The 10,807-nt window shown below is 44.6% G+C and overlaps 1 protein-coding gene across 1 annotated transcript; it reads right to left on the bottom strand.

Moving 5' to 3' along the window:
• Positions 1-2,724: 2,724 nt before the first annotated feature.
• LOC128418408 (phospholipase A2 inhibitor and Ly6/PLAUR domain-containing protein-like) lies at positions 2,725-9,110 on the bottom strand. The gene is made up of 4 exons (XM_053398051.1): positions 8,988-9,110; positions 5,389-5,498; positions 4,886-4,999; positions 2,725-3,112 (listed from the first exon to the last, which is right to left on the bottom strand). The coding sequence occupies exons 2-4, from the start codon at positions 5,435-5,437 to the stop codon at positions 2,922-2,924; spliced, it is 354 nt and encodes a 117-aa protein (XP_053254026.1). The 5' UTR covers positions 5,438-5,498; positions 8,988-9,110; the 3' UTR covers positions 2,725-2,921.
• Positions 9,111-10,807: the final 1,697 nt, after the last annotated feature.

The following is a 10,807-nucleotide window of genomic DNA, read 5'->3' as shown; positions in this document are numbered from 1 at the left end:
CAAACACAAAGCAACTTGTTGCTGATTGGTTAACATAAGTACAAGGCGGGAATTACATATAAATATTTATCTCCAATAGATTAAAGGCTGGGAAACGGGGCTGGAATTAGACAGGCATGAAACCTCCTAATTAAATTATAACTAAAGATTGATACAGCATGACCAAAACAATTACTAATGATTGATCCAGTGGCGTAGCGTGGGGGGTGCCAGGGGTGCCGGCCGCACCGGGCGCAACATCTGGGGGGGGCGCGAGTCCAGAGGGAAGGGACAAGTTCCTTCCTCCGCCGGGCTCCCCGCCGCCACCGCCAGCCTTGCGCCCTAGCGCGCGCCCACCCCACCCCCCGCCGCCGCCGCTGCGGCTGTGCTCCACTCACTGCTCGCAGGAGGAGCAGCCGCTGCAGCAGCGCCGACGCCGCCACCGACGCCTGGCCGGGCACCGGCAGCCTCCGCACCCCGACGCCATCCCCTCGGCCCAGCCACAGGCGGCGACTGCTTCTGCCGACTGGGAGGGAGGAGAGCTCCGAGGGGCCTCGACGCGCCCTGCCCTCCCCAAAACCCTCCGAGAGGAAGCCGGCGGGCGGGCGAGGGTCTCCCGTCGGAAGGGGGCGCCGCTGGCTCCGGCTCTCAGCGCAAGTCTCAGCCGCGGGGGAGGGGGGGCGAGGACGGAGCTCGGCTGGAAGCCCCCGGACCCGGCCGGGAGGAGGAGAGGCGCTCGCCAAGCCCGGATCTGGAGCGCCTCGGAGCGCGGGCTCCACCTACAGCCCAAGGAGAGGAGGGGGCGGGGAGGCACCCGAGGGGAGGGGGCTTCGGCTGCCTCGGCCTGCGGGGGCTCCGCAAATAATAAATTTAATAAATTCCTGCTGAGCCTTTGGGGGGGTCCTTGGCTCCTTCGCTCGCCCCCAGCCCCAGTGGCGTAGCGTGGGGGGTGCAGGGGGGGCCGGCCGCACCGGCCGCAACATCTGGGGGGGGGCGCGCTCGCACTCGAGTGCTAAAATCCACGGGTTAGGGGGCGCAAATTACTTGCCTTGCCCCGGGTGCTGACAACCCACGCTACGCCACTGGATTGATCATAACATGAAAGAATATAATAATCGAGTTCCGTAGATGTGGTCAGCTATGCATTGAGAACAGGTCATCATGAACTTAAGATGAACTGAGCAATGAGGGAATGTCTTGGTATTTGGAACAGGTTTGTACAGTGTGTGCAGAAGCAGAGAAAAGATTATAAGTGAGACTTCCCAGAATGCCAGAGAAAAGAAGCAATACTTCCCCCATAATGCCACAGTTATGTGCAGAAAGAGAACTTCCCTTTAGCATCCCATCTAGTGTGCATCATTGCAAGAAGCAGACGTATGAGAATTTATGAGAAGTCAGGTTGCTGATGGCTTGACATGGTTTTCCTTCCCTGGTTGAGTCAGTTGGTGCCTCATTATTTCCTGGATCTATTTCCTTCCTTTCTGCTTGACTCCCCATCACTCTTTATGGGTTACATGGAGGGGAGTCTACAGTGGGGAGTCTGTTTCTGCAGCCTCCCCTGCAGGATGTAGAAACCCAACTCTACCCAAGCACACCCACGTATGCACACTGCTGCTACAGATGTCATACGTCTCAAAGCTAAGCACCGAAAATGCAAGGTACTTCACTTTCAAGAGAATGATGTGCAAGCACTGTCACATAAAATGGAACTCAAAGGAAAACTCCACTTAAGTCACTCTGAAGGAAGATATCAGAGCCCTCCTAATCATTTGTCCATGTGCATGCACAGAAAATAGTCGTTCTAGCTGAAAGGCAACACATGGAGATATGCACTGATCATTGCAATGCATCCTGAATTTATAATTACAATATTACATATTGCATAACCATAGAAGGTTGTATAATGCTAGAGTCTATCTTAATTCTCCTCTGAAAACATCAGCATTCCTTGAAAATTATGGATTTCCAAGCTTGCAAAGATTTACCATTTGCCTGATAATAAATGTTGGAAATGTAAGGAAAAGGAAGGTACATTCTTTCACCTCTGGTGGACGTGCCCGAAGATTAAGGCATTCTGGGAAATGATCTATAATGAACTGAAAAAGGTACTTAAATATACCTTCCCTAAGAAACCAGAGGCCTTTCTCTTGGGTATCGTCGGCCAAGGGGTGTTAAAGACGGATAGAACTTTTTTTATGTATGCTACAACAGCAGCAAGAATACTCATTGCAAAGTACTGGAAAACACAAGATTTACCCACTCTGGAAGAATGGCAGATGAAGGTGATTGACTATATGGGCCTGGCAGAGATGACGAGCAGAATCCGAAACCAGGGAAGAGAAGCAGCGGAAGAAGAATGGAAAAAATTTAAGGACTATTTAAAGAAATATTACAAAATTAATGAAAGCTAAAATGATGTTGGATTAGAAAATAAACGGTTACTATTAGTAATGGATAAGATAAGGAGAATAAGGAAGATCAAACTAAATTAAAATAAGGGAAGATTTGCTGAATAAATGATTAGAAATTGGAATACAGAAAAGGGAGGCATGAGGAAGTCGGAGAAGTAAGGTATAAGAAAATAAGATCTGAAATTGTACCTGTTTTGTTTGTTTGTTTGTTTGTTGTGTTTATTGTATTGTATTGTTATGTTTCTGTTGTTATAAAAAAAAATCTTTAATAAAAAATTAAATTAAAAAAAAAATTATGGATTTCCACAAACAATTTTACTTCTGGTCAATCACATTGTTGGAAATACAGGCCTTGCTCACCCCTCTCACCCTCAAAACAAGAGTAGGTTTATTTATTTCTTCCTCTTTATTTGTTCTTACTCAAAACATCAGAAATGACAACAGATCTCTCCAGTGAAACACGTGATTCGGTCTGAAGGTATTTGCATGGAAATGAGAAGGGGGCTCTTCTGCACTGCTGTCAGCGCTTCATTACAGGAGACTCTTCATCAACAGGAGGCTGGAGAACGCAAGGAGGAGAGATGCAGCTGCTCCAGGGGCCTTGTTGCATTCAAACGTTTTAATTTTTCCAAGCTCTCCACCAGACTCCCCTATCTTCATTTTTTCACAATCAGTCTTCTTAAGACAGGATTTAACTATTGTGCTGACATTGACGCTTGGTGCTGGATATAAAACAAACCAACAAACAAACTGAAGTTGAATGACCAGCAGAGTCAGTGTTCAGAGCCATTATGTCCCACATAAATTCACCCACTCATCAGTGCTGTAAGATGTCCTTTGATCCATGTTTTAAAACAACTTACGCAGACTCTCATTTCCTACACTAATATACAGAACGCAGGGGTATTGGGGGGAAACCAGCCTCATATAACCAAGATGCTTAAGTCTAATTAATACATGAAGGGGTTAATGCCATAGAGTAAGCTCTCCTGCCAGGCTTAGCTAGGTCACCTTGGGGGAAGGTAATCAAGCCTATTGTTCTCTCCCAGTTTAGCATGTAAAGAGAACTGTGCTGGTTAATCCAAGCTCAGATCGCATGGCTCTAACAAGCCTTTCTTGAATTCCTATACCAATAACTTAGGAACTTTCACCACTGTAATTAAGCTAAATTTTACTGCCTGCATTTCCTCACTGGTGTATGACGAAGCACATGAATCAAACCTTTGAAAAAAAAAAGCAAAACATTTTAAATGTACCAAATGTGTGATCTTTCTCTATGCTAGAGGAAGAGGGTAACCTTGGAATGAACATAGAAGGGCATATTTTAAAGGTCTAACAGCCTATATTTGCTGCATATTTTGGGATTTAAAATCTTTGATGGGGTTCTCTCACCAGAGAGAACTTCTGCAAACTTGGATATTGGCATTGAGGAATTCTCCTTTTATACCTACGTTTTCCTTGCCACCAATAGATATTTCTGTTTCTGCAATTTAACTTTCAGCTCAAAAACACCACAAAATTCATACCAAGATGTGCATTTTTGGATAAAGCATAAACGAAAATGGGGAATCTGAGGGGTGAGCCCTACTCCTTCATTGATGCCCGTTCATGTCTTGGAGACACCTGAGAAGTTGTGCTGAAGTGTTAGGCTGAGCACAATGCTCCTTCAGATGTTCAGTTTGAAGGCCTGTAGGGGACTCGAATATCCCTCCATTAGTAATAATAATAATAATAATAATAATAATAATAATAATAATAATAAATAAATAAATAAATAAATAAATTTTTATTTATACCCCGCCCTTCCCAGTCTAAAACCCGGGCTCAGGGCGGCTAACAGCAAATATAAAACACTGATTAAAATATGACTTAAAAACAGCATAAAATGCAACATAAATGCAGCATCAATGTCAATAAAATTCAGGGGTCATTTTAGGGTGGGGGGGAAAATCCCAGTCAGTAAACATCAAATGATCACCAGGGCTAACTGGCCAAGTTGATCCTACTAGGGCCAGTAGGAGACCAGGGAAGTGTTTAAATGTGGCGTCCCAGAAGGGGTTCTTCATAAAAAAGGAAAGGGAAAAGGGAATAGAGGATCAGGCTAATTCAAATTGAAGGCCAGGCAGAATAGTTCTGTCTTACAGGCCCTGCGGAAGGAAATCAAGTCCTGCAGGGCCCTAGTCTCGTGGGACAGAGCATTCTACCAGGTTGGAGCCGTCACTGAAAAAGCCCTGGCCCTGGTGGAGGATAGTCTGACACATTCACAAAGAGGGACCTCATCTCAGCAGTCAGGCCCACGCTTTGAAATCTTTTGGTCAAAGGGTCTCTGGTTGCAGGGCTGGGAAAGAGAGTTGACTGAGACCTTGAGCAGCTTCTGTTAGTTGGAGACAGCTTTGGACTATTCAACAGAAAGAGAGTTTCATTTGTTTATATGATTTGTGCAACCAGGGACCCCATTCATTCATCTGGCCTGGGTAATGATCCTTTTCACTCACGTGTGGGTTCATACTGAACAACAGCACAGGTATCTAGTTGAGGATCACATTCCACATTATCACTGGAACAGGTTTGTCCGACGGCTTTGCAAATCTCACACTGCAAAGAGGCACCTGGAGTAGGAAAGAGATGCAGATGTTTGAGTTATTTGCCTGAAGAAATGGGTAAATCCCACCTGAGTGGATAATGAGATTACCTTGGAACATAAATGGGTCTCCCATGGGCGATGGAACCGGCATTCAATGGCTCCCCCCCAAAAAAATATATATGAATGAAGCAAGAGGTCAGGAAGAACTCCCTCACCTTAGATGCCCTCTGAGTCCTTCCAGTTCAATACCTGCCTTTGTCAAACCAAGCAATCCTTGCTTGAAGGAATTATACTTGATTTTTTTCCTCATGCAAAGTGAAAGGATTCCAGCTTTGAACTTGTTCCACCTTATTAATGCCTTCAGGACAATTCCCCTCTGGGGTGTGGAAAGAAAATCAACTACTAAGTGCTCACCTGTAGCAAGAAGCAGAGAGAAGAAGAGGAGTCCCAGGAGAGCTTGCATGGTGAAGGAAGTGCAATGTTGAAGACTCAGTTGATGAAACAGATTTTCTGGGCTAAAGGATCTGCAGAAACATTCAGAGAATCAGCAAGGAAGCACTTTCAAAATCAGAACTCACTGGAGTCTCTAAAATGCCAGTTCATCACTGAGGTGGCGGAGTGATGGTTTTGCTGACGTTTCCCATTTCCTCATCTTCTGGCTGTAAAGTATCCACATGGTACGGGGAGTGGTGCTTGTCATCACCTAGTACAACTAAGGCACTCACAGAAATAATAAATCAGTGGTCACTGGTGGGGTGAAAGGCAGGGAAACTAGCAATAGGTGGGGTCTGAGCCAAAGACAGGAAGACCCGCCTCCTGACTGGTTCTGAATAATAAGGCATGGACTCTGGAAGTGAGCTAGAGTTCCTCTCTGACATGAGAATTTATTAATTGTTTTTAAAATCAATTTATTAAATGTGTATACCACCCTTCCCCCGAAGACCTCAGGGCACTCCATAGATAAAAATACAAAATGCATAATAAAGGGAAGAACGAAAACAAAACAAACCCATAACCCTCCTCTCACAAACACATTTAAAAGGACACAGAATGTTAAACAGACCAAAAACCTGGCAATGTTTTTGCCTGGAGAGCATTCCACAGATGGGGAGGTAAAGGTAAAGGGACCCCTGACCATTAGGTCCAGTCGTGACCGACTCTGGGGTTGCGGCGCTCATCTCACTTTATTGGCCGAGGGAGCTGGCGTACAGCTTCTGGGTCATGTGGCCAGCATGACTAAGCCGCTTCTGGCTAACCAGAGCAGCACACGGAAACGCCGTTTACCTTCCCGCTGGAGCGGTACCTATTTATCTACTTGCACTTTGAGGTGCTTTCGAACTACTAGGTTGACAGGAGCAGGGACCGAGCAACGGGAGCTCACCCCGTTGCGGGGATTCGAACCGCCGACCTTCTGATCAGCAAGTCCTAGGCTCTGTGGTTTAACCCACAGCACCACCTGCGTCCCTCCACAGATGGGGAACCACTGCATAAAATGAATGTTTTTGTGCAGCCGCCCTCCAGACCTCTTGTGGAGGAGGCACATGAAGAAAAGGGTCACCCATGATTCATATGGGGAGAGGCGGTCCTTGAAGCACTTTGAATTGGGTTGGGAAACTAATTGGTGATCAGTACAGTTGGGCCAGGATTGGTGTGATATGCTCAAACTGTCTTGCCTCGGTGAGCAACCTGGTGGCCAAAATCTGCACCGGCCGGAATTTCCAAACCACCTTCAGAGGCAGCCCCACATCTAACATATTGCAGCCATTTAACGTAGAGGCTACCAGAGCTGAGACAACAGAAATTACACTATCCCTGTCCAGATATAGGCACAGCTGGGTCACCAGCCGAAACTGATGGAAGGCACTTTGCACCACTTAGGCTACTTGAGCCTCAAACCAACAGCAATGGATCCAGAAGGCTCCCACAAGCTACATACTCACTCCTTCCAAAGGACGGCAACCCCATCAAGAACAGGCAACCTCCCATCCATCCAGGCTGGGGAACTGGCCACTAACAGTAGCTCGGTCTTATCTGGATTGAGCTTCAGTTTGTTGGCTTTCATCCAGTCTATTACCAAGGTGAGACACAAGTCCAGCACATCCACTGCCGCACCCGTAGATGTACAGAAGATGCACAGCTGTGTGTTATCAGCATATTGTTGACAATGTACTCCGGATAGCCCCACACAGTGGTTTCATGTAGATGTTAAAGAGCATAGGTGATAAAATTGAACCCTGAGGAACCCCACAGTGAAGGCTCCATGGGGCTGATGAGCACTCTCCAAGCATCACCCTCTGGAAACGACCATCCAAGTAGGACAAGAACCCACCCCTCACTTGAACAGCCGTTCCTGAAGGATACCATGGTTGATGGTACAGAAACCCATGGAAAGGTCGAGGAGAATTAACAAGGACACTCCATGTGTGTGCCCCAAATGGGCCAAAACCTTGATTAAAATGGATCTAGAAGATTAGTTTTCTCCAAGAGTGCCTGGATCTGGTTCACAACCATTCACCACTTGGGAGTCATTCTGGACTCACAGTTGTCCATGGAGGCACAGGTCAATTCTGTGTCCAGGGCAGCTGTCTACCAGCTCCACCTGGCACGCAGGCTAAGACCCTACCTGCCCGCAGACTGATTCACCAGAGTGGTGGATGCTCTAGTTATCTTCCGCTTGGACTACTCCAATGTGCTCTACGTGGGGCTACCTTTGAAGGTGACCTGGAAACTGCAGTTAATCCAGAATGCAGCAGCTAGACTGGTGACTGGGAATGGCTGCTGGGACCACATAACACTGGTCTTGAAAGACCTACATTGGCATTTCCGAGCACAATTCAAAGTGTTGGTGCTGACATTTAAAGCCCTAAACGGCCTCGGTCCAGTATACCTGAAGGAGCATCTCCACCCCCATTGTTCAGCCCGGACACTGAGGTCCAGCACCGAGGGCCTTCTGGCGGTTTCCTCATTGCGAGAAGTGAGGTTACAGGGAACCAGACAGAGGGCCTTCTCGGTAGTGGTGCCCACCCTGTGGAACACCCTCCCTTCAGATATGAAGGAAATAAGCAGCTATCCTAACTTTAAAAGACATCTGAAGGCAGCCCTGTTTAGGGAAACTTTTAATATTTAATGCTGTATTGTTTTTAACACTCGATTGGGAGCCACCCAGAGTGGCTGGGGAAACTCAGTCAGATGGGCAGGGTATAAATAAATTATTATTATTATTATTATTATTATTATTATTATTATTATTACTCAATAACCTTGCCCAAGAAGGGGAGATTGGCAAATGGCTGGTAGTTACTTAGATTTTCTGAGTCCAGGGACGGTTTCTTAAGAAGTGGTTTTGCCACAGCCTCCTTCATGTTCAGGAAGCAACACAATCTCTTTGTTTTAACACTGGAGAAAATCATTTCAAACTGCTCTATCTTTACATGTGTAAAATTTACACTGTGTGATTATTTAAGTGTTGAATAGGTGGATATTTGAAGGTGGACGTGAAAGATATTTCCTGTATTTGTCCAGTGATTAAAGTTTTTAGGGGAGAGGTAGAAGAGATAATATTAGTAAGAACTTGCACATTGCCATTGGGCTCCGGTAATTTTATTAGGGTATTTTGACCCACAAATAAAGAGTAAATGCAGAATCTAAGAGTAGCTTCTGGCATGCTCTTTGCAAAAATAATAATAAAAAATGGAAAAAAACAGTGAAAGGAAATAAAAAATTAAAGGTATCAATAATCGATAAAGTTACAGAACTGATTATTGTTGTAGAAAGTAAACAATAAAGACGGGTTTTTTAAAGGGATAAATGGAATCCACTTACTGCATTTGCAGAATATAAATGTAACTTAAATATGGACAAATATAATGGTTTTTCTATGTTGTACAATATTAAACAAATTATTATAATATATCAATTATATGTAGGTATATTTCTCTTTTCTGTAATGATTGCATATATAGAGAGACAGAGAGAGGGAGAGAGAGTCATATAAAAGGGATGGTTGAACTTACCACAGTTTTTCAGGGAGTGCAGGTAGGGTGTTTCTCAGTGCAAGGTAGGATGTCTTTCTCCAACAGCCCAACATCAGGTACGGAACTCAGATGCCAACCTTTATAAAGTGAGTCATTGTGTGGTTGGTGATTCTTTCAGTGTCTTCCTATTAGCTATTCCCACACCTATTGTTAATCATTACACAGTTTAGTTTCCATGAAACTGGATCAAATCTTGCATGCACACATGCATGCAATAGGAGTAATCTATAAATAGGGCCCTGGTTGCACACACACAGAGGAATGTAACCCTTCTCCGCTCTTCTAGCCCCCCATCAGGCCACTGGCATTTCTATGATTATGCATGTTATAATGTTACTTTGCTTCCACGGGATGTGGTGATGGCCTTATAAGAGAATAAAGCAGATGTGTGGAGGATAGGGCTTTCAATGCTTACTTGTCACGACTGCGGTGGATTCCTTCCAGAATCAGAGGCAAGATAGAGGAAGAACCACAACCCAACAGCATCTGCAAGCCTTCTCTGGAGGCTTACAAGTTAATCTCCATCAGGAGCAACAGCCAGGGTGTAAGTTAGATGGTCAATGAATCTTTCAACAAGTGTTTTACGTTGAGATCTTTCCCAGTCTGCATCTGTACTGGAATAGGTTTTTTTATTATGCTTTGAAGATTGTGTTCTTCTTGTCATTTTACAGTATCACTTCGCCCTAATGTCCCTGGGCAAGTTACAACAATTTAAGCACAACATGAATATTAAACCACAATGTTACATAAGATCAGGGCCGGATTTGTTTCCTGCTTGGCAGGGGGTTGGACTCGATGGCCCTTGTGGTCTCTTCCAACTCTATGATTCTATGATTCTAGGTTTGATGAGGCCCAAACTACTGAAGGTAATGGGGCCCTTTATATATCCTGTTGTCCATTGTCAACAACAAATTGTTGCTGTTTTTGTGTTGAATATATGCTATATGGTAATTTATGGACCTAATAGGTATCTAAAGGCATTTGCACATAACAAAACATGTATTTTATCAAAGTAATTGTTGAACTGAAATACAATTTTGGAAATGTACATCCAGTTTTTTTCTTTAATTTTTTTTTGGGGGGGGCAAGAGAGTGGGGCCCTAAGCTATAGCTTGTTTAGCTTATACGTAAATCCAGCATTGCATAAGATTAAAACCGGGTGTGTTTGTTTTTTTTTAAAAAAAATAAAAGTACAGAAATAAGGCGGGTCCTTTGTGGGGAGGGAGTTCCACAGTTTAGGGCTGCTACAAAGAATGTACTCTCCCTGACCACCACTCCCTCAAATTTCTGAGGGTAGTGGGACACCCAAAAGGACACCCTCTGCCAGTCTTAGCACCCAAGGGGGTCTGTCAGGAAAGAGGCAGCTGGGGCCCTGAGCCATTTGAGGGTTTAAACATTAACATGAGCACCTTGAACTGGATCCAGAACAGTGTGGAAACCAGGGTGGGGCTTTGCAACAGTTGTGACCTCTGATAACTATTGGATAAGAGGAAAGTATTATTGAAAATATATAAATTACTATTGAAATGACACACTAAGAATGAGGAGGTGAAAGGGGTGATGATACAATGGGCTAAAGATTTTGGATATAATGTTCAGTTAGAATCTTGGGAAAGGTTGTGGAAGGAAGGCATTAATTTTACTGCATGCAGTGCACTTAAAGAAAATGTTACGAAAATGATGTATAGATGGTATTTAACACCAGCTAAACTTGCTAAACACCAGCTAAACTCTTGAGAGTCCCATGGACTGGAAGAAGATCAAACCTATCCATTCTGAAGGAAATCAGCCCTGAGTGC

Source organism: Podarcis raffonei, chromosome 8, assembly GCF_027172205.1.
Source record: "Podarcis raffonei isolate rPodRaf1 chromosome 8, rPodRaf1.pri, whole genome shotgun sequence".
NCBI classification, from domain to species: domain Eukaryota; kingdom Metazoa; phylum Chordata; class Lepidosauria; order Squamata; family Lacertidae; genus Podarcis; species Podarcis raffonei.
This window is presented reverse-complemented; position numbering and strand designations above follow the sequence as displayed.